Source organism: Ruditapes philippinarum, unplaced genomic scaffold (assembly GCF_026571515.1).
Source record: "Ruditapes philippinarum isolate M1 unplaced genomic scaffold, ASM2657151v2 ctg3751_1_1_1_1, whole genome shotgun sequence".
Taxonomy (NCBI): Eukaryota; Metazoa; Mollusca; class Bivalvia; order Venerida; family Veneridae; genus Ruditapes; species Ruditapes philippinarum.
In genome coordinates this window covers 60,535-86,509 of record NW_026856056.1, presented here as the reverse complement: position 1 = coordinate 86,509, position 25,975 = coordinate 60,535, and the positions used below count along the sequence as shown (strand labels likewise).

Below are 25,975 nucleotides of genomic sequence, written 5' to 3'. Positions count from 1 at the left end.
TATACATAGTAAAGCATTTTGTAAAGCCTTTAAACGTCTTTTTAACATACATAACATGTACTTACAAGAATATGAGATGCTTTTGATTTATGTTAACTTCATATTACAATGAACATGATAATCGAACAAAAACAGAATGTATGACGTATTAACATGAAGTCTCTTTTACTAATTTATATGGGAGACAAGTAAGATATCGACACACTTACATTGTATTCTCTCTGGCAGAGGAAAAGATATAAACGTTATGACGTTATAAACTTGGCCTTCTGACAACGTTTTCAAGTTTATGGCCAATTTATACAAAAAAAACGTTATTATAATGTTTAACAGATGATAGTATCTTGAGAAAAAATATTTTATAAAAATCTTTCTTTTGTATATTCTAAAGGACTTTTACTGTCATGTTTGTACGATTTGAGATGTAACATTGCAATATAAATTATATTAACATAATTCTTCACCTAAGTAATACAGTATTTTATTTAGAATGCAGGAATATATTTTGTTGTTCTCGCTATTTATTTGCATACACCTGTATGGAATATATTACTGCGAGCAATTTATAAAATGATCGGGCTTTTATTCTTGTTTAAATTATCATTGCTAAAAAGTGTTGTATGGTGAGCATTAAGATAAATTAAAATGAATTATGCCAGTTTGATAGGAATATATTTGCATGAAAGTCGAACTAATCAAAACATTAAAAATTGAATCTGATTACCTCAACATTTATACTTTTTACCATAAATTACTTCAGGACGTGATCCTATTCGCAAAATAACATTACCTGTAATATCAGATGTATCTCATTGTGCTATTTGTAGATAAAATGAATCGGTCATGGAAAACGTTTATGTAAATTTGTTTTAGCTAAAGTAAACATTGTGTTTCTAAATGAAACAGAAACAATATTACAATATTCTTTCTTTAACATTTCAGGTAAATAAACATTTGTGAAAAGAATTTTTGGTGGATAAAATATGAACAGTATGGCAATGCAGGGTAGAGTAAACGATCCTCTCTTTCACTTTGAGACACATTTTCCAGAACGATTGTCTCGTTTACATCTCAATCCGGAATTTTCTGGTGGTAGTCATCCAGCTCAAAGAAAGAACAAACGCTCACGTGCAAGACATGGTACGCGATACAAGACTCAGCCAGTAACATTTGATGAAATCCAAGAGGTAGACGAAGAAAGCATTAAAGAGGAAGATAAAGAAAAGAAGACAGACGGATTAAAACATCAGTTCGCAGCTTTCTCTAAGTCAATGGACGGTTTAGTCCCTAGATTTAGAAGTAACATTACCGATGATGTTATTCAAGAAGTGGTAGATGATACCACAATTGATGTGAAACCAAATAGGACAAAAATTGGAAATATAGGCAGAATTCATTCAGACTCTCCAGAGCTAAGATTACAAATAGGAGAGACTGAAGAAAGTTGTAAAGAAAATAAAGAAAATGAGCCTAACAATGGCACAAAATCGGAAAATGCGCCATTAGGATTACCGCCATCTGGGCCGAATACGCGAAGACAACGAACAACGGCAAAGGCGAAGAAACGTCAAATGCAAGGCGAAGTACAAGGTGGAGGTGATAAGGGAACGTAGGAAACAAATACTTTCGTTATTTCTTTTATTTTTGTTTAGAATTTTAAATGTCGTAGCGTGTGAGTTAGTCATGGTATGCGTTATGAAATACGTAATGTTCCAGTTATTCATATGTGCCTTTGAGATGAACAAAGAAAATCTGAACAACCGGATCATTAGTTTAAGCTGTCATTTTATGGACATTGATATTTTTAAATTAATAAAGAAATTGTCGAGGAAAAATGATTCATTATATTAAGTTGTTTACATTTAAGACTTTGATTTGAAGAAAAGTCATAATACAAAATTATGATTATTGTAAGCAAAACTGCGCTCGAATGATTCGACCGCTAATGCTTAAGAGCAACTGAAAGCGAAGAAAAGTGTTAGTGAAAAATGAAACAATAAGAAACCCGTTGGCTGGAAAATTGCTGAATATCTTAGTTGGAACTTACAAGAATGTGATATCATCTTTACATGATTCTCTATTTTGTGTTTGTTTAAAATAATAATATAATATAAACCTTAAAGTGTATTCATTTCAATGAAAAAACTTCATATAATTTAAAAAGTGAACATTCTTACTTTTGCATCGAATGTATATGAAAGGGAAATAATATATCAAAAGGACTATGGTTTCAAATTACCGAATAAAACAGACACCATAAGAACAACAAGGGGCAAAACAACCATAGTTTCTGTGTGTTAATAAATTTTTAAGTTTTAAGTATCATTTAATAATTCAGATAAGAGAATATCGAAGTAAAACTTATATTTGCTCGGTTAGATTTGATATTGTGATTAAAAGTCAAAACTGGATAATAATTTCCTTGAAATATAAAGTATATTTTATCATTTGACAACTATTTAGATGAAGTCAGTTTCTTTTTAGTAAAAATAAGGCATCACATCATTCAGTAGTGTCTTGAAGTCTGGATTCTGCTTTTGGATTAAAGTAACACATTGCAATTTCTAACTGTTGTGTTAAAACATGATTCCGTTTTTTGGATTTTAACAATTTCAATCTCCCGATAATTGCTTAATGACTTCAAATCATTTCCCTTTGAATTAAAGTGGCACAGTTTCTAGAAAGTATGTTTTCGTATTTTGATTCAGTAACATACTGCAATATCTAGTTATTTGTGATGATATTTTAATTTAACTTAGAGTTTAACATACGATATAGCCACTGCAGAGCAACACTTTTTGGGAGATAAAACAGTGGTTGTTGTTGTTGTGAGGTGTTGCTCTAAGCAGATAGTAATAATAGTAGTAATAATATTTCACTTTGGGGGAAAATGATACAGTCGCTGTAAAGAGGTTATTGCTGTTTAGAGGGCCACTCTGCAGAGGTTACTGTGTAACATTTAAATTATGTGATTAAAGGGACTCCACTGAGGTTTTTTGACGTGAAGGGACCGAAAACATTTTTCAAAAGTTTTTTTGTATAAATAGTACAAATTTTCAGATCATTCGCTTATTTCGTTTCCTAGAAATAATCACATTTATTGTGCAATTGGCCCAAAAAATGAAAACGCTTTTCACTCAAATCGGCCAAAATGGCATAAAAATCGATTATCTATACTTAATACTGTGTATATTTATATATCATGTATTGCTTTGTTTCAAATTTAAATGTACCAGTTTATTTAAGAAAGAATTTCAAAATTTATTTTTTAGGGTATGGACCTCAGCGGAGTTCCTTTAAAATTAAATTCTGAATCTTAATTCCTTCATTTGAAAGTTACATATCTTTACTTGCGCTTTGATTCTGAGTGGCATGGCAAAAAGCAAACACTTCTTCAATTAAGTTCGGTCTCAAAAAAGTATGTCTAATAAACGGAAAATTCAACTATTGATATATCAAACCTTGCTTCATTGTTATCAATATTTGTTTTATAAAAGTTTGTCTATCACATTACTGTTAATTTCGTTACATTGGTGCTAATGAGATTCTGTAAAATATAATCCAATTACTAGATGCACGTGCTTTGTTGTCACATGATTCAGAATATTCTCATAAGACATGCCATATAAAGTATACACGAGGAAACGACCAAATAAGCAAACCTTAAAATTGAAAAAAAAAACAACAAAAAACATGTAACAAAAGAACTAATAAATGGTAAGGATTGAAAAAGAATTGAAATCATGATTTGCTACTCTTGACTTTGAAATAATGATTACTTTTACTTCATAACGTTATTTGAGTGAGTATTAAAAAAAAAACATCTGTCAAATGGTATTTCTGGTTTGCAAACTGCATAGTCAATATATCCAATTTAGCAAGTTAAATATACACGTATTTGCAATTTGCGTTTCTTCTTGAGCCAAATTCATACGCATTTAGACAGCTTCTTGTGTTTAGATATTACTATCGAAATCTAGACGCAGGGAATTCTTGATCAGAGATTGTTTCAGTCAGGAATCAAGAGTTAGATCTAATAAAAAAGGACGGTGACATTACAGACCTGAGGCAGACAATAGATGCTGAGATTTTATATAAAAACAAGTACTAAATATTCGGGAATTACTCTAGATGACAAATTTTTACTTCCTTATGACAAGAAGATGTATCCCTGTGATGATTATAAATTATAATAATAACATTATGTTACCGACAAAGCATTGCTTATTTTTGAATAAGAAGTTTTGTAAAAATAACAGCGAAATAAGACTATCAACAATGTTACCGACAAAGCATTGCTTATTTTTGAATAAGAAGTTTTGTAAAAATAACAGCGAAATAAGACTATCAACAATGTTACCGACAAAGCATTGCTTATTTTTTAATGAGACGTTTTGTAACAATAACAGCAAAATAAGACTATCAACGATTCTGTCGTTTTAAATTCATACCAAGCATTTTTTTTTTGAATTTCAAGGTCTTATTAATAAATGTAACGGGAAATAAAGCCGACATGACATTCAATTAACGGTTGCGTAATTGGATTTACGAGATGACTAAGATGAATTATGCAATAAGGAAACATTTCAATCTGCTATTTTATGAGAGAAAAAACCCCACTATAAAACACAAAAATAGAATATTTAATAGAAAAGTGTGTTTTTATTATGTTTCCATTTGTTATAGTATTTTTCTTTCTAATTGTTAGGCACCGTTACTGTAAATGAGCTTGCAGTTATACTGCAGAGAAAATGTTCTATTGTGTTGACAGATGTAATGATTAGAGTTAAAAAATAACGTCAAACAAATTTGATCTAAATACCTTATTGGGAATATTTTGTATCGCACCAGTCTTCGTCCATTGAGAAAAATAAAACGAAACAACAACAAAAGACATCAATAAAAGCCATAAAACAAACAACAACAACAACAAATAACCACCAACATTTGTTGAAGTATATAATTTACAATACTCCCCATTTATATCTGCTTCTAAATAGTTAATAAGTTTTATGAAACGTCGTTATGAATGTACATCAGCTAAGGGTACGCTTGTTTAGTTTTAAAACAACAGCATGGAATTCCCGTTCTTTTTCATGCCCCGCAAAAATGTATTTATTTCTAGATGTACGGATAGGTAGACAGCAACTTTACACTTGATTACATGGTATCAAGTCTTATCAATGTATCTGACTACAAGTTGATCTGTACGAAGTATGCTTATAATTAGAAGACAGACCAAGGTATGTGCAATTTATACATGCAGAGTGAAAGACTACATCATAGCCAGACATATTTTAGTGTTAAGTAAATACCTACCAGTCTCACGATGTTACAGCATCAGATCTGGACATATGAAGTTGTGAGAACAGGATTTTTTTCCACAGCAACATGATGTATGTGTTAAATTCAAAATAGATTTAAAATAGCAATTTAATGGAAATGCAAAACAGAATTCAAACCCACTCTTTGGTGAAAGACAATTGTACGCCATACGTGACACCGCTATGAATTATGGTAAATCTACACCTCAGTTGGATTGAAAAAAAAAACCATTAAAGAGATATAATAAGCGTTTATAAAAAAAAACAAAACAAAAATAACAACAACAAAAACACACACAAAAAAAACAACACCCACATACACAAAAGCACTAAATGCGAAATAGACAAAATGCTAAGATAAGCCTCATATATCGTTTCTATCTATTGAATCTAAGCAGAGCATAAATTGAAAATCTGAACTACTTACAATCTCCCGAATACAGAAAAAGCATTTGAGACTCCCTATAGTTTGATAACAGTAATCAAATCTTGGAAAATGAAGAAAAAGAAACTTAAGATTTATTGAATGATGAATTTACAAATATTTATATCTCAAACCTTGCACATATGTTGCAGGTACTTAAGTATTAAAGGCTGTAACCATTAATCTAATTTCAATCTCTCTTAAAACGTTTATTACCTCGCTATTGAAATTTTCCTGAGGCTCATTTTTTATATTAAAGTAGATTTTTGCACCTTGCAAAGACATTTCAGATAGTTGCTGAAAATGAATATAGATTACTGTATTAAAGTTAAACTCTAGATATATTCAATGTGTTCTATTTTGTTGGCAATTGACGTAACAAGACATCCTATGACCTCTTGGGAAATATATTAACATTAGCATCAAAATAAATGAAGTATAATAAGAAATTGTACAATAAAAGCAACTGGTGTATATATTCTTTAACTTACTTTTAAACGATTGTTCGATATAAACAATCATTATTTTAAATATTACAATTGGTTAACATTATGATCCCTTTTTTTTACCCAGATATTTTCTCTGATCAAAAAGCTATTTAATCAAATTACTAACTTTTAAACAAAACTTTTTGTTTAGTTTGTTCAACTTTTTTCGTACAACAAATTTGAAAATTAGGAAGGAACACCATCTTTAAGTAACAGTCTGAGAATAATTGGCCGATTGGTTGACAGTTTTAGTAAACTTGAATAATCATGGAATTTTTTTTGAAACATGCATGCATTGTTATACCTAGTAACACGGAAAACAAATGTGGTCATTATTAGTTAAGTTGTTATAAAGTACTTATTATACACTAAAATTGTGTGTAAAAATACTAATGATTAATTTTTATCTTTATCCAGATTGCAAATATGTATAAAATATATCTCAGACGGATACCTTTAGTGGTTTAGTGTTCCGAGGGAAATGGTTCATTATCTATCAGGATCTGTTAAGTGTAAACAGTATATATTTGACAAAGAGTGACAAAGAGTGTTCAGCTTCACTAACGAACTCTTTTATTTAAAAGCAGTTCAAAATGATATCAATCATTCTCTTGATAAGTAATTGGAAGTGAGATGTATGTGAGTAAATAGGTCTTATGAAAGCCATTAGCAGTATTGTTCTGATATGTAACCATTATACCCGACGATTCGACGGCTCATTTATGGACGGGTTTCAAATCCGGATGTCCCCTAAAATACTTTTATTCTTACTCATCAAACAATTTTTATTTTATTTCTATTTCATTTTTCTGTAGCAGCTTCTGAAACGGACCACATTGGCCATGCAACTAAACCATTTCTGCTTCTTTTCTTTTTTGTCAGTGGTAAAGTAAAGAAAGTGATTTAATATTATGTATAAATGATAACGTAATACATTCTTTACTTTTTGCTACATTTATTTCAAATCATTTTGCATTCAAATAAAATACTCTTCGTCAATTTATTAAACTTATAAAACACGCTTTGTTCTCTCTTCAGGGAGAATACCATATTCATTTCAGACATAAAACAAGCATATTGAAGTGCTTCTTCCTGTCAAATTAGATACTTATATTCAATTTGTTTTGTCTATGTTGTATTATGTATATTAGTGCAAAAATATTGTTCAATAATTGCAGTATTCAACAACTGTAAACATTTTGAAATGACTGTCCTTTTTGAAAGAGCACTTTCATGTTTTTGGATGTCTATCCCAATGAATCCGTGTACAATGTCTTACAGTTGATTTATGAATCAACGAAGCAGAAATGAACAACAGCATTTGCTATTCACGGCCGTCGATGAATACACATATTAATCGAACTAGATTTTGTCATTATACATTTTCAGGCGATTGTGACGGTTCGTATATCAATGAAGAAAGAATCCAGTGTTTAAAGATACAATGCATTCTTTTAATAGTCACATATCATTACAAAATAATTTCCAAAAATGACTTCTCATGTTTAGTAAAGATGTTTTAGACTCTTAGATTATATATATGTAATATCCAGTAGTGTTCACTTTTTCTATTTACATTTTCAACAAAGTTAAACACTGTAAGCAATGTAAAACAATGTAAAGCTAGAAAAATGTTCTAGATAGCGATTTAAGTATATCATTTTCGTTATTTCTATATAACTTGTAAGCAATGTAAAACAATGTAAAACCCATGTTCAAGTCTAAAAAAATGTTCTAGATAGGGTTCAAAAAACAGAGTTTCCTTTGTTTTTTACATACATTGACAGAAATGTAACAAATTTTAAAATCGTGTTCAAATCAAAACTAGAAAATTGTTTAAAGTGTTTTTTTTTCTAAATTAGTTGCTGAACGGACAAATGAACTACTTATACCATGTATTTCATAACTTGTAGTGTCAAGCAAAATGGCATCCTTTTAAGATATAATAACATTTAGATATTATTTTGACATTATTTTATCTTATTTTATCATTCAATTTTATCAGTATTATGGTAAAAGAAATGCAATCATACGATTCAACTTTTATGACTAGAAAATTAATGAAAAAAGGAATGTTGAATAGGTACGTCAAAAATGCTTAAATTTGTGACACATCTATACTTTCCATTAAATTCCTTTTTCAAGATATATCACCCTATCATTAATATTTTTTTTTTTGAAATTCTTCCTTTTAATATTTATTGTTATATATCATCTATTTTTCTTTCTTTTGTATATGCTTGCAAATTAAAAATCCCTCACATCAGACGACAGACGTTGTGATTAACGAAAAAAGAAGTTAATTGATATTCGAGATGGGTTCTTTATGACATATTTACAATAAATATGTCTCCTTGCAATTTGTGATATGTCTTTTTATAGAAATAACCGGTCATTTCAAGTCATACTTGCATATAAGAGACTGTGTCTATTCAAATAAGAAAGTTATTAAATGATAATAAATAGACAAATAAGGGGATATCAACTGTGTTGCCGTATTAGTATTCCCAAAGTGCTTATCACATGAATAGTTATTACATTCTGTTTTTAAAGCCTAAAGGAAGAAAACGGACACTACATCCAATTAACGGTTGCGGTATTTGATTTACGAGATGATTAAGATGAATTATGTAATATGAAAACATTTCGGTCTGCAAAAATATATCAATTTGATGTTATATAACATGATAATAGAATATTCAAGGAAATGTGTATTTTGTCATATTTCGGTGCGGAAGTAGCTTTTGTAATTGATAGGTACAGTTTTTGTAAATGGTTTTGAATTTCTATTTTAGACAGAATTTTTTTTCCACATAAATGTATTCACTACTAGATACAATCTTCGCACTTTGCACAGTTTTACAGTATTTGAAATGTTCAGAATAACAAAAGTATATCTTTTCTTAAAGTATTAAATATCTATAATGTGTACGATACAAAACTACAATTTTATAAGAAATTAGCTACCAGGCGACAATACATCTATTTAGAGAACCTATAAAAATGCTTTTAACTTATATGGTACTCTTTTACAGATTTGTATGATCCGCTTTAAATAATCAGCCTAAATTGAGAGATCTGGATAACCATTTATGTGGTCATATTGCTATCTCCTGTTTAATAACATACGTTGTCGGTGCTCTTGCAACACTATGATATGATCCAAAGGACATCAAAAATGTGTGTGTGAAATATCGGACATACATAACACGTGTAACTGTTGTCGGTGCATATCATTTGCGTTAATTTTGCAATATTTCATATTTGACTACTCATCGCAGCTGAAATTTAACATAACGTTTTTTTTCTATTTGCGACCGTTGTGTATATGATGTGTATATAAAGTTCTAAAATTGTTTTTATACTCAGTCATGATGGAAATTATTCGCCAAAAGAAATAAAAAAGTTATTACAAAGTTACCTTGGATTAATCTATAACATTCTATGTACTCTGTTTACTTATGAAGTAATGTCTAACATTTCAGCTTTTGATGATTTTTCATCTGTTTAAGATTACATCTGTGAATGAAGTTCATTTTAAATAAGATATTATTAACGCTGAGGACTGACTGGTAGCTAGAAGTGTGATAAAAGGACACGGACGCATTCCCAAGTTTTGTGTCTAGCGATGGACAGTGTGAAAGCAAGACTTCGTCACCTAAATAGTGTGGGCATAAAAAACCATGTCAACAGTCACACAAAAGTAAATCCCTATTCAGATAAGAAAGTATTAAATGATAATAAAAAGACAAATAAGGGGATATCAAGAATGTTGCCGTATAAGTATTCCAAAAGTACGTGAATAGTTATTACATTCTGTTTTTTCTCAAAGCCTAAAGGAAGAAAACGGACAATACATTCAATTAACGGTTGCGTTATTTGATTTACGAGATGATTAAGATGGATTATGCAATATGAATACATTTCAGTCTGCAATTATATATCAAATTAATGTTATATAACACGATGAATTAATATTCAAGAGAAAGTGAATTTGATCATATTTCAGTGAGGTAGTGCCTTTTGTAATTGATAGGCACTGTTTGGTTTTGTAGATGGTTTTGAATTTCCATTTTAAAAAGAAAAAGGTTTTTCCACATAAACGTATTCACGACTAGATACAATCTTCACACTTTGCACAATTTTACAGTATTTGAAATGTTCAAAATAGCAAAAGTATATTTTTCTAAAAGTACTAAATATCTAATATGTGTAATACAAAACTACAATTTTATAAGTAATTAGCTGCCAGGCGACAATACATCTATTTAGAGAACCTATAAAAATGCTTTTAACTTATATGGTACTCTTTTACAGATTTGTATGATCCGCTGTAAATAATTAGCCTAAATTGAGAGATCTGGATAACTATTTATGTGGTCATATTGCTATCTCCTGTTTAATAACATACGTTGTCGGTGCTCTTGCAACACTATGATATGATCCAAAGGACATCAAAAATGTGTGTGTGAAATATCGGATATACATAACACATGTAACCGTTGTCGGTGCATATCAAGTTTGTTAATTTTAAAAATTTTCATATTTGACTACTCCTCTCAGCTATAATTAAACATGGTGTTTTTCTATTTGCGACCGTTGTGTATATGACGTGTATATAAAGTCTAAAATTGTTTTTATACCCAGTCATGATGGAAATTATTCGCCAAAAGAAATAGAAAAAGTTATTACAAAGTTAACTTGGATTAATCTATAACATTCTATGTACACTGCTTACTTATAAAGTCTGTCTAACATTTCAGCTTTGGATGAGTTTTCATCTGTTTAAGAATGAAGTTCATTTTAAATATGATATTATTAACGCTGAGGACTGATTGGTAGCTGGAAGTGTGATAAAAGGACACGGACGCATTCCCAAGTTTTGTGTCTAGGGATGGACAGCGTGAAAGCAAGACTTCGTCACCTAAATAGTGTGGGCATAAAAAGCCATGTTAACAGTCACACAAAAGTATATTCCTTCTGTCTATTATGTTTATAAACATATTCCTATTTTTTGTATAAACGAGAAAAAAATTGCTGTATATGCTGTATATATTAGATGTATACGTCCTCCTCGTCTATGTTTCAATTACTTTTCTTCCACAAAAAATAAATCAACTGGTGACAAAAATAAAAAATTTCAGGGTTTTAAAATAAAATCTAACTTACTATTTTTACTAAAATTGAGTTTTACCGTTTTCTTTTATCTTATTAAAAAATACGCATAAACAGTTCCAATTTTATGAGCCCCCCCCCTCCAAACAAAAAAAACAAACAAAAACACAACAACAAACACCCCCAATCGACCAGAAAAGACAATGTAAACATGTTACATGTATGTTAGTTTGAAAGACAGTCAGATGTCAAATAAATAACCGACAATGTAGGTAAATGAGAACATTACAAAAGAGAGAAAACAGAAAATTAAACGCCTTTGTAAATATGATCTATCAGACGAAACCGAGAATGCGTTTTGCCACGTATTTATATAATCAATATCCAGTTTATTTAGCAATGTAAAATCTGACAGCTTGTTAGATGACATAAAGGGCATGCATTGAACATTTGTGAAAACGCTCGATACAATAATACTAGATATATGATTCTTCTTATCTTCTTCAAACATTCTTACAATCTTTACTGAACAATAAAACAGATTGTTTATAGCACTTTATAACATTCATAACATGTAGTTGAATGCTGAAAGAGAAACATATCATGTTAAAATCGACTTCATTTTTCAAACGAATGTACCTTGCATTGATTAAAAAAGGTGAAATGATGTGAAAGTGATATGTTTCATTATAAGAGTAAACATTACTGCAATAAAGACCGCATAGACTGAGATTCATTTACTCTAATAACAAATATTTCATGAATAAATGAACTAAGAATTACGGTGTATGAACTCATACAATACTGTATTATTTTCTGGAAATGCCTATATTAGGGTTTTATATCTTTCAACAGTCCCTTCTGTTTGTTTTTGTTACAGATAAACAATTAGATAAGTGGTAATTGGAGAGTTATGTACAGTTAAATTATTAAGTGACTATTTTTTTTTATTTAGTAACCAAATACATTTATACAATATAATTTTACCGTATACTGTATCCCTCTTAACTTGGTTTATTCAACAGCGTTGAAATAGTGCTTACAACATAACTAAGCAAAAGTGCTGAGCAGAACCAGAGACATATTTTGATAGTTTTATCGCTATCTGAAAGACTATAAGCAAAGGAAAAGGGGAAAAAGGGACATACTAGTACACCTTTAACACTTTTGATATAAGTTTAGATAATAAGCTAATTAATAGTTAAAAGCAGAATCCATTAATTATGTAAAAATTGATATAGAAATAAAATAATACTAAAGACAATAAGCGATGTGAGACTATTACCTTAGAATACTAACCTATCTTTATTTAATCAACTTGATGTTCCTTTCCCCACCTGAAATTCCTCCACTCCATCAAAGAAATAAATTATCATAGTATTGCAAGCAATCCATACGTTCCCTACCGGTTAGAACCCCAGCAACATTCTAAAGGGGCATTAGTGATTGAAGAATGCCCTTGAATGAATGAATGAATGAATGAATGAATAAATGAATGAATGACATGACATGAATGAATTTAAATCTTTGAGTCTTAATATAAAAGTAATGTTTCCCTGCCTAGTAAGGAAATTTTGTTTATACAACAGATAATCAAACGATCCAATTTTTTCAGAATGAATATGTATAACTAATGTTATAACTTTTCTCTATTTTAAGTAAATTTGCAGGAAAAGTTCTTTAAAAGTGATCTCAGGAAACAGTTTTTAGGAACGGACAGATAGACGGACTGAAAGACACTCTGATGGTAAATCTTTAAAGATCTCTGGTTGTTACCAGAAAATAACAGTTTTTAAAGCAAAATATTGTAACTAAGAGGAGATAACACTTTAGGTATAAAGATGCTAGACTTATGAACATTGTCAAACATGATGTGAGGTTTACAAAGAAAAATTATCTTAAGTATGAAGAACATACCATTTTTTTATGTGAATTGTGCTTAAGCCGGTGCTAGTGGGGGGGGGGGGCGTGGACGGTAGTTTGCACAATAAATACGAACCTGCAGCAATTTTAATTTCGACGTTTTGGACATTCTTTAGGGATTCTTATTTTCTCTATTACCTAATTTTTCTTAACTTAATTTAATTTTTCTCTATTGAAATAAATTTAAATTGTTCTATGTTCACATAAATTATGAAATGAAAATACTCAAAATTTTACTATTTCATGTTTAAATGTTGAATTCTGCTTAAGCCGGTGCTAGGGGGCGTGGACGGTAGTTTGCACTTGAAAGTACCGTCCATGAATAGGCTCAATCAAACCCAGCCTGCAACAGTTTCAATTTTGTCGTGTTGGGCTTTCTTTAGGGATTCTGTATATATCTATTTTATGGTCACATCCGTGTTATTTGTGCCGTGTGGCGGCTGTAAAAAGTCTCCCCGTACATTTAATCAATGATGTTATACTTTCGATCCCTGAAGATCGTTCAGCACGACATTATTGTTGTGCTAGTGGTATTTTTAATTTAAACTTTTCGGCATTTTCTAGTTGGGTGGTTCCAATATTCCAACTTGAATAATGTTGAATCACCCTTAGGATATGTTGCCTGCTTTTTAAATTTGTCTTTTGACGTCTTATCTGTGATATGCAGGCTTCATAACCTCTGATCCCCTTTCTAAATTCCATTTTAATTAGTTCCGCCCATTGTTTTCTCGTTTAGGACACACGCTTTTTATTACTTGGGGACCATACGCCGCTTTTCATGGAATGGCACGGAAGTGTCACATTGAAGGTTCCATGATAACCGCCGTATGAACACATCTGCGGATGTTTCTAAATTCAAAATTTTACTATTTCATGTTTAAATGTTGAATTCTGCTTAAGCCGGTGCTAGGGGGCGTGGACGGTAGTTTGCACTTGACAGTACCGTACATGAACAGGCTCATTCAAACCGAGCCTGCAACATTTTCAATTTTGTCGTGTTGGGCTTTCTTTAGGGATTCTGTATTTATCTATTTTAAAAGTTTACCTTTAATATTTCTATTGATTTTCATTAAATGAGTAATCCTCTTACTAGATATATCATATAAGTGTTGTCTCACGATTCTGGAATATACTCATCATGTTAACAGAGAAACAAAAATATGTAAGACTTTGAAATAAATTTAAATTGTTCTATGTTCACATAAATTATGAAATGAAAATTTGTTTAACTCGAATAAGTAAATTGATATCAATTGAAACTAAAATTTAAAGTTTGAAGATGTTACAATTTCAAAAACTAAGGCCAAGTGCTATTTTGGTCTGACGCTTTTTAAGATATTTGTCCTTTTCTTTCATGTTCTATTTATTCATACCTTCACAATTGTATATTAACCGAGTCGAGTGCGTGTAAACTAGATATTTTAATGACATCTAGAATAAGAAATGGCAACAAGTAAGAAAACAATGGTCCTCATATTTTAGTCTAATAAACAGCGTACTCTAATGATATAATAACATTTATAGTTACGTTAAAACCCTTAAATTATATTTCATTTAGATATCTCGGGGTTTCAATATGATTTTTTTTTATTTCAAGATACATCATTATGTTATGTATATCGTTTGTAACAAAAACTGTTTTTATACTCTTCATATATCTTTTGGAATCTCACATAGTTTCTATTTCACATTTTCCACATCATTTTCAGCGGTCAGCAAATCTAGAAAAAGTTAACGACATACGATAAAGGCTATGATAATGAAAAAAGAAGGAATAAAATACTCGGGATGGACTCTTAATGACATATTTGCTAGATTTATGACAATCAAATGTCTCAACTTAATTTAAGACTGATCCTATAAAAGCGATAACTGGTGATCTCATACTGGTAAGGGAGTGTTCCTTTTTCAAAAAGAAAGTACTAAATAGTAACAACAGAAGGACAATGATACCAGTGCAGCCGTATCAGACTGATGCCAAAGTGATTATCACGTAAATATTTCATCAAATCCTTATTAATAAATGTTAAGGACGAAAACGTCGACACGACAACCACGACAAACGGTTTCGTAATCAAATTTATGAGATGACAAAGATGGATTATGCAATATAGAAAATTTTCAAACTCCTATTGTTTATTAAATAAATCCTTAACGATAATATTATGTGAACTAGTGTAATCTATCATAGTTTGGTACGGTTGTAACTTTTATCATTTGAGGATGTTGTAATTTACATTTCTTAACCAGTTTTTTTTATCATCTACTATTATCAAAATTACATAAATGGTGCTTGATGGTCAGAAATTTAGTACCAGATACCACTCAACAACGTGTGCTATTTTAAAGACCTATAAAACAGTTCACCTTCTTGACATTTCTTTAGAAGTAAAATAGTTTCCATTATGATTGTCGCAAAGTTGTTTTCTAAAAATGACAGTTATTTGTTTATGGTTAAATGCCAAAGATAAAAAATATCTTCCTACGCTGTTTTTGATATAAAGATAATGTCTTTTGATATTGGTTTTATCACATTGTTTTCTTTAGATAACAAACAATTCTTGAAATTATTCTGACATTTTTATTCATTGATGTTAAGATTCCAGCAAGAAAGTATTTCAACAGAATATGGTTTAATAAACTTTATCTTGACACTATCTCAAGACAATTTCGTTTAACAACTATTGGTTCATGGGAGAGAAAAGCAGCAGCAATAACAATAACAACAAAAATAATTAAAATCAGCATTTTTACATATTCTTATTATATTCAACACGTCAAGTAATGCGTCTATATAAAATAAAAAGAAAACAACAGAATATCTAAAGAAATCCCTGCGCGTCCAAATTGCAGGCTCGGTTTGAGTTAGCAGGTTCATGGACGGTAGTGGTAACTGCAAGCTACCGTCCACACCCGCTAGCACCGGCCTTAGCAGAATTCAACGAAAGTTTGGGATTGATTCGTATTCATTAATGCCGTTTTACGCGGATCGAAACCGAGATCCTTAAAAACTATATGTATAATGTTGCATAAGGTGTATTTAATTTTTGTGCCATATTCATGTTTTATTTTGAATTGTTTTACACATTACATAACATAATTGTTATCCTATTTGTACATATAAATTGGTGTTTTTTATTTGGTTCTTACGGTGCACCAACACAATTTTGGCTAACCTCGGGTCTTACAAACTTAAGGCAACACCAGGGGTCAAAACCACCTCACATGCTGGAGCTAAGAGATGCATAGGCACCAGTAATTCGATTCCATGTAGTAGCTTCTTACGATAACGAAGGGACAAACGGTGGCTGTAATTCTCATGTCTCAACTCTGAAAGGCAACCCCTCAGCCACAAGGCGGATACATTTGTGACACATGAATTTCTCTCAGACGTATTTTTCTTGTCTACATGATTTATTAGAAATATTTAAATTTATAACTGTCGTTTGATTGAAACGTTAAAAAGAAATCTCACTAGCATATAAAACTAACCTAACTTTTAAATTTTGGAACATTTTCAGTAGAAACATCTCAATAAACCTAAACTATCCCTTAATGTAACAAATCTGACAACATCGATGAAGAAGATCTGATTTAAACAGTTTATTTGTATTTTTTTGCGTTTGATGTTGTTCATTTAAAATCAGTAAAAGGTATAACAGAGTCTGTACAAAATCAGACTCGATAAAAAGAGTACAGAACTTACTGTTTATTTGATACCATCATAAATTCGTGTGTATTTGTAATCTATTTTCAGTCCCTTAAAACATGAAAATAGCAAAATTACAATTTTCCTGAGGCCTGATTATTGATCAAAGTGAAGAGTAACACCTTACAGACACTTGATAAGATATTTTCCAACAATAAATGTTATCAGTATTAAATTAAACTTCAAATAGAGTGAAATAAGAATCAAAGTTTTTTCTAATTAAGCCTTGAAGGAAAACTCTAGTATGCATATACTCACACACTTGGGGTGTGGAGCTCAATACGCATTTAAATCCAAATAAAATGTATATTTGTTAATCCCGTCACATCCTCTTATCATATATGTCAAAAATCTTAATATAAGCTCTTTTGAAAACAGAAGGCCCAGGACCTTAAAGGTCACCTCAATATTCTGTTAAGTAAGTTAAGAATACTAATACAGTGGAGCATTGCTAATACGAACACTTGTAATTCGGAATCCTTTCTTATCCGATAAATATAGATAATTGTCAGTAAATAGTCAGATTTAGGTCAGAAACTGGTTAGATAATGGTTACATTCTAACGTCTACTTGACGTCAGATTATGACGTATAAAATCTTTCTATTCAAACCATTTATAACCATCCGAAGTCAGAACCTGACTTAAATCTGACGTCAGTCTGATGTCTTGTGTTTGCTGGGTAATTATGGTAATTATGCTCTCCGAATCATGAGCAAATAGTCGCCGCTTCGTCTGTCCGTCCGTCCGTCTTGTCGGGGACATAGCTCTGAAACAAATGAAACTTTATAGGTAGATAAATCTCATTCGGTAGATATATAGTGCAAAAGAACCATAATTCTGCCTTGCCTTATTTTTGAGTCATTGCCCTTTGTTCAATTTTACTTTGAACTTTGTCAGGAACATAACTCTGCAACTATTAGAGATATCAACATGAAACTTTATACGTAGATAGATTTCATTGGGTATATGTGCAGTGCAGAAGAACCATAACTCTGCCTTGTCATAATTTTAGGATTCATTGCCCTTTGTTAATCTTTACACTTTGAATTTTATCCGGGACATAGCTCTAGATATGAACAAGAAACTTTGTAGGTAGATAGATCTTATTTGGTAGAGTAGGACAGTAACTCCGTCTTGCCTAAGTTTGAAATAATTGCATTTTGAACTTTGTCCGGGACATAACTCTGAAACTACAAGAAGTACACTTTTCTGTGTCCAAAACCTGTTCAGGGAGCATCACCCGGTTCAACCGACTCTTGTTTATCATGATGAATGTTTACACGCTTTGTAAATACACAGAGCTGGTAATTTTTTGCAATTTAGGACACACATATGGGAACCTAGATTCATGACAGTACCTTGCACAGTCTCCTATCTTGTATTTATTTTCTGATTTTTTTAGCATCGCAAATGTATTTGTTTCGAAGAGATGCTTTACCAAAATTATGTTGCGCTAACTTATATAACCATAAGATGTTGCTGACTTAATGTACAGACTCAATCAAAATAGTCTGCATTTTTCATGTATTTTTGCTGTTTTCAATGCAGCCCAGGGATCACTTTTTCCAGATATATATATATATCTGAGGCTCTGAATAACTTAACCAGGAAAAAAAATCAAGTAACATTTGATAAAATATCTACATACTTTAAAGTGTTGGAATCAATGATCCGAATGACCAGAAAAAAATAACAACACTGAAGTGAAATTAAGACACATTTACTAAGTACAGGGTCAATTTGTAAAAACATTGCTGTCTTCTGAAAGGATCTGAAATTCTACATGAGTGCAATGACATACTTAAGTTGTTTACATTTTATTATATTATTTTTAGATAATGTAAAAATGGCATATCCTGTTTTCTTTTGTTTTCCATATAGCTTCTTTGTAAAAGCGAAGCAGTATGTTTCTAAAAGATATATAAAAGTAGCATCGGTGCAAATAAGCTAAGATTAAAATATATTGAATAAGATTAACTGATAGATAATATAAACACAGTACTAAAATAAATTGACATTTGGATAATTTCAATATTAACTTAATTGAAAATCTTTCACATCTTCAAAGTAATAAATTTACTTAACTATTGTTAATTACCACGTTTGAATTTCTCGTGAATTGGCATTATAACCTGTCTGATAGATGATTTTTGTTTGTTAACAAGGACACCGACCTACTGCCTTCACAAAGTGCAAACATTTCTCTACAACTAACATTGTTTTACAATTTGTTTGCCAATAATCTTACCAATTACGTACAGTTTATTCAATTAAGCAACATGTCTAGAATTACTTATGACTTAGTTTACCACTCAAGATTATGAAAATAAAATGTGAGACTATTTTCAAATGAAAAGTTTACAAATGTATCGTCTCATTTTTGCACGTTACACTATTTGAAACACAGAATAAATATATTGAAATAATAGAACGTGTAATGTGCAACAAAAAAAATCCCGAGAGAAAGAAAAGTAAAAAACGTCAAAATTAAAAATATTGCAGGCTCGGTTTGATTGAGCAGTCTATCATAAGATTTATTGCGATACTTTATTTTCATATATCATCGTTTAAATCGTCATCAACAACAACAATAACCGGACAAATGTAAAGTGGTTAGCTTACTCTTAATCATTACAAGTTGAATAAATATTGGATATACTGTTAGAGTCTGAATATTCATAACCATTGCGTGGCCTCTTAGCAAGATAATATAAAAATGAAACCGAAATTCCTTTTACACGCATTGGAACAAAGAACAAAAAATGATATAAGAAAGCTTTCCAACATATAAAATGTATATCGTTAAAAATGTATTATGACCACCATACAATGAAAATGTTGTGAACCAATCCAATATAATTATCAACTGAAGTTCGAAATCCAAGTATTTATTAAAAATCGAGACAAACAGTAAAGTTAAACTTTTATGCTGAAGACTATGTCTTTATTTGTTTGTAGTCAATTCAAGGTTCATCAAGATGTCTAGTCTGTAACAAGTACAAAATGATGAAACCTTGATATATGTTAAAATTATTTATATTATTTTCCATTAATATTATCTTCAACCGCCTAAATTAATTAAAACAAGTCATTTGCCTTTTATGCATCTTAAGTTACGATTATACGATAACGCGACACTGAAAAAACGATTGTACGATTTGAAGGAAACCGATACTTTGGAGGCATTGCTATTGTATTCCAAATAAGCCTTAAAAACACGATTATATGATATTAGGGAAAGGTGTGTTTTTAATAATTTTTATTTAACTGAAAAGTATCGTTGGTGCTGAATTTTTACATAATACATTTTTTTCTTTTGCGATGTTGTATTTCACATTTCGGAAACCAGCCATTCATACATTACAGTTAAATTGTAAGAAATATACCTGTAGGTAGCATGCAGCCTGTGCACCATTATAATATCTGTTATCTCCCAAGACACATTTGCGAGACATTATTTTTGACAGGATATTATGTTTTTAATTTCTGAATGTTAATTTCTAAATGTAAGTGATTTATTTATTTTAAAAGGATAGTGAGTTAAATAATCTTCTTAGGTGTTCTTTTACAATGTACTGGCTAAAGACATCAGCTCTCTTCTGATTTTGTTTGGCGTCTTGCTAGGCTAGTGGTCTGTGCTTGGTTTTGTTGATGATGTGTTTATTGAAAAGTGACCATTCGTTCTTGATCTTTGTTTTCATATGTTTAATTTCCTGATAATTACGTGAGACTTTGAAAAGCACTTGTTGTAAGCTGATTCTGTATTAAACACTATATTCAGATTATGGATCAGATACGGAGAGTATTTTCAGAGAAATGTTTTGTTATTCAGTAAAGACAATTTGTTTGACAGCGTGGTTAGCTTCACTTTCGAGTCATTATATTTTGAAGAAAATCAATCGAATAACAATCAATGTCTTGTTATGTAATTGAAGATGAGCTGTTGGTGGGTTAAACTGATTTTATGAAGGAGATAAATGGTAATTTTGTGGCATGTTTCAATCATATAACGGACGATATTGTATTAAATTAAAATAATTTTGAATAAATGAAAATATCATACTAATTGTGTTTGTCTTAAATTGAAGACAGACTTATCGAACTGCTTTTGTCTGTCATTCTTATGAATACATCTGATTAAGAACTTCACAATGTCCTGTTTAAATGTTGGGTACAGCTAAAGCCGGTGCTGCAGGAGGGTGAAAGGTAGCCAGTATCTGCTGCTATCGTTCATACACTGACACATGCTAGATTTTCAATTTGCCCTTTTGTACGTTCTTTTGGATTCTGTTTCTTCTGTTTTCTTTCAGGAAGGCACATGTATATTATTTTGTTGATCAATTTTGTTTAACTGTAATTACCAATTGCTGCCAAAGATGACGAACCTTATTCTGAATGCCAATAATATTATCAACGAGCATTTTACTTTATTTGCTTTGTGGATGTCTCAAAATCCTAAATTACTTTGTATTTTGCCTTTCTTATGCATTACAAAATAATAGCAATGGACACCTGGTGGAGGCGTGGCCGCTTGGTTTACGCGTCAGACTAGTAGTCTTAAGGATTGCTATCCGAATGGATTCAATCCTTTCTAGGGCAAGCCGATGTTTCTTTGAGCAAGAAAGTTTACATTCATTGCTTAGTACTGGTTGGTTCCAGGAACGGATTTGAGAATTGTTCAATAAGCCAGCTAATATCTTCAAACACAATCAAACTAAAATAAATTTGTATAAACTAATGAACACCTATACGTATTAATTAAGTTTGTCCATGAACATTTCTTATTAAACTGAATCTTGTTGCTGTTGTGAGATCATAGTTTTGTCGTTTTCAGTAGCAAAAACGTACTCTTAAATAAAAAATTAAAAGTCCGGAAAGATTGTCCAGCATGCTAACTTTTGCTTCAGTTTGAATCGGTTTAAAACTACTTCTTTAAATGACGTTTATTGATTTGGCTCAATCAACAGTAACATAATTAATGTTTTCCCCATTCTGTCTGTTATGATTATCTCTCAGATACACGTTCTCCTTTTACACTGAAACAATTATGAACTTGATTTGTATGTTCTTGTCATCATACTTCTCAATGACATTTGTTTGACAGTTAATTAATAAATTGGTGACAAATGAAAAGAGAACTTCAGTTATTTATAATTAAAATGTCCCTTCATCTTTTTACAATAATCACGCTATTTTGCCTATTATTGATTACGGTAATACAATACACATACTAGGTTCAAGTACAAATAAAAGAGAAACAAGTAATATTTTTTGAAATATCAACATTTCTGATGTATACTTTGATGTATAACTTTACAAAAAAGAGATGTGATTTAAGTAAATGAGGATCTTGCAAACGGAAGAAAATAGGGAAATTTAACGCCTTCATAAATATGATATATCAAACGAAAAGGAAAGTACCACGTTTATAGAATCAGCCATTTATATAATCAATATTTGGCTTTAAGTAGGAAGACAGCTATTTAAAGCAAAATATGACAGCTAAACCGTGCAAAACAAATGCCATTTATAGCACATATATTTTAAGGTTTCATTATAATTTCACCGAAATGTCACAATTGTTCAACTGAACCTATAGCAGATATCTGATAATTCTGATAACAGTATATCATGTACAGGACATGGTTATCAGCAGATATGCAGAGAGATCATATTATTTAGATATTTAAAACATATCAGTTCATCTTTGTTAAATTAATTTACAAGAACATTATGCATTTTAAATATTCCCCACTGCTAGGATTCCGCTCGTAAATACAACCAGAGAAATAATTTTGTAACGTCTGTATCAATTGAACAATTATATAAATATCTATTTGTACTATTGTTAAAGTACTTTCATTTGTAACAGTTTGCCTATTTTAGACACTATCAAAAGTTTTATGCAAAATATTTGGAAGTAGTGTGTGGAAACGCATTTCACATTAAAGGCTTACAAAATATATTTATACTTTATTTTATCGCTACAGTCAATTCAAACGTTAATGGCCAATGTTTAGCCGAAAGGTAAAAGGAAAATAACATAGTACTTCCACTTGAACTCAATGGAGATTGGTTGATGTTTAACTTATCATTAAACATTTGCACACACCTCTTTATTTAAAACATCGTTAAATACTAAGAACAGACGATACATAAGATATTCATAATTAGTAAAGGTATATAAGGAGAACGGAGAGGTCAAAATGTTCTTTGTAATATTTGTGCCAATTAAAACAACATCACATGGAATTGCTAACTTTTATCAGTATCTATTTTGTATGCTTTGGCAGACAGAAATAAATGTTTGTTATGCTTGTCGTGGAATGGCACGGCAAGTACGGTGTTATATTGAAGGTCCCATTATAACTATGAACACATCTGCGGTTGTTTCGAAAGTTAAAAATTTACCATTTCATGTTAAATGTTTAATACTGCTTAAGCCGGTGATAGGTGGGTGTGGACGATATCTTGCACTCTCCAGAATCGTCCATAAACATGCTCAATCAAACAGAGCCTGCAACGTTTATAATTTAAATCATTTAAATTATTTTTTCCGTTTTTGAGCTTCCGGTTTGTTCCATTATTTTCGTCCTTTGGACCATAAATTTCAATGAATTTAGTGCTTTCATGGACAAAGTCAACAACACAAGTTTTGCGTCTACAATATCAAGTTTGGGAAAACTTTACGAAAGAATCGCACTATTTACTTATATTAATTTACTAAAATTACAATTGCGTGACAATAAACAAAAATATTTGTACATTTTTTATCTGTATATGACGATGGAGGCGCGGCTTAGTGATCATTGATGCCGGTCATGTTTCTGCATGTATAACTAGTAAAATTAGTCCAGGAAACGAGTTTGAGGAAATGTAAATAAACTTCCGTTAAATATTTATTTTATGACAAATTCATTCAAACGTAATGATTATAACCATTTACATCAAGTATTTATCGAGAGCAAAAAAGATTGTTGATAAAGGTGCCTTTGTGGTTATAAAATTATTGGTTAGGTTTACATAAAGGACAATAACATGGTTCTGAAGATTTCGTTTATAAATTTATACTTCATGAAAAAAATCACAAATTCTAAAGAGATATGCCAAAAATAATTGCTCCATACCTCTCCTGATATTTCTGTACATTAATTACTCTTGTTTAGCATAAATAAAATAGAAACAGATTAAAAACCTTCAACAAGAGTAATTGCCTACTAAACTCTTTTCAGATCATTACAAGTTCCGACAACCAATCATGCCGTACATTCGCTCCTTCGTTTGAAGTACACGCTTACAAATTAAAATCAGGTAAAATAATGGTTAGCCGAGATTAAATATTATTTGATTCAATGCTGTTCATAAGGTAGACATCAAATCGACAATTATGACTGGGTCTTCGGAAAAAGAGTTGAAATTTAACATTAGTGCACTGGCATAATAACGTTCTTCACAATTTGTTATATTATTTTTAGATTATGTAACTATAACAAGTTGTATTCCATATCACGTTTTTTTGTTTGCGCTTCCGTATGTTTCAAAAGGGAACTGCTGAAAACTGATTTACAAGTAAAGCTTTGTAAATAAGCTTGTACTAAAACGTATTCAACGAAAGTAACTGAACGATGAATTAATACAGTATAAAGCAAAATTGGCATTTAGATAGTAAGAACATATAGCTTTCACATCTTTTTAAAGTTATTCATTTACCTAATTATGGTAAATTACCGCGTATTTTATTCTCGTCATTGGCATGATTACCTGTCTGACTTTGTTAACAAGGCAACCTCCTATAATCATTTCCTTCCAATGTATCCAGAGCGCAAATACCTCTTAATAAATAATCTAGTTTAACTGTTTTTTTTGTTGTAATTTTCCACTTACGTACAGTTTATACAATTAAGCAACATTTCTAGAAGAACTTGTACACCACTTTCATGGTATTTAAACGTTAGACGGTTCTCAAATAAACGTTTACAAGCTTATCTATCATTGTTGCGTGAGAACAAATGATGAGGTAATATATTAAGGAATAGAGGGAAAGAAAGATATATAAACAGGATAAACAGAATATGGAAATTGAACCAACGGAAAGAGATAACAATACATTTTTGACGATCAGACTTTATTCGAATTTTGTGTACTTTAAATAGAAACATTATAAATTAGGCCTGCAACGATTTCAGAAAGATGACGAGAGAAAACGTTTGATTCTTTAAGAAATCAAAGATTAATTAAGATGAACCAATTTTAATTTTCTTTGTAAGTAAAACATATGTTACATGTCTGTATTGCTCTGTTTATCATGCTTTTAGGGCTTCTATATTGACAAAAGGCAAATTTTTGTTATACCAGATGAATAAATTATTTATTTGCAAAATTTATCCTCTGGTTGTATTGCATCTATACAATTATTTATTCATGTATTTTTTTTTTATAAATATTTACATATATTTGTAAAGCTCGCCATAAAGACAGACTCTGTTGAGCAAAAAGAAAGAAAAAAACAACAAAAAACACAACAACAACACCAAAACGTTTTTTCCCCCATTTCTTTACAGTTGATTTGTATTCTATCGGTGAAATACTTAAAAAGGTTAGAAAATTCATTGACATTTTTTAAGGTTAATATTGACGTAAGTTGATTTTTAAAAAAAGACTAAATAAAGACGGAATTAACAATTCCTCATACATTTAAAAGACCACATGTCCAAAGTGTTTGATTTTCTATATGTACTGCTTTGAAATTCAATAAGTTTGCCGCTAGCAAATCTATAAATAGCGTCACGATAGATGACAAATGTTGAGACTGAATGAAGGTTATAAATATTCGGAAATGGCTCTTGATGACGTATTTACAAGTTCTAATCGATTATAATATGTCTACATGTGATTTGTGATCGGTCCTAGAATAACAATAATTACCATAAGTATAACAACGGAGGATTGTGTTTGGTTGAATTAGGAATTGTAAAGTATTAACAGCTTATA

General features: G+C 30.6%; 1 protein-coding gene across 5 annotated transcripts in view; it reads left to right on the top strand.

Moving 5' to 3' along the window:
* The window catches only part of LOC132745265 (uncharacterized), a 68,132-nt gene extending 64,559 nt beyond the window's left edge, over window positions 1–3,573 (top strand). For all 5 annotated transcript variants that reach the window (XM_060734135.1, XM_060734138.1, XM_060734132.1 and 2 more), the window contains exon 2: window positions 943–3,573. In XM_060734135.1, the coding sequence (XP_060590118.1) occupies window positions 984–1,613 (630 nt within the window). In that variant the 5' untranslated portion in view covers window positions 943–983 and the 3' untranslated portion in view covers window positions 1,614–3,573. The remainder of the gene's footprint in view (window positions 1–942) is intronic.
* The last annotated feature ends 22,402 nt before the right edge of the window (window positions 3,574–25,975 follow it).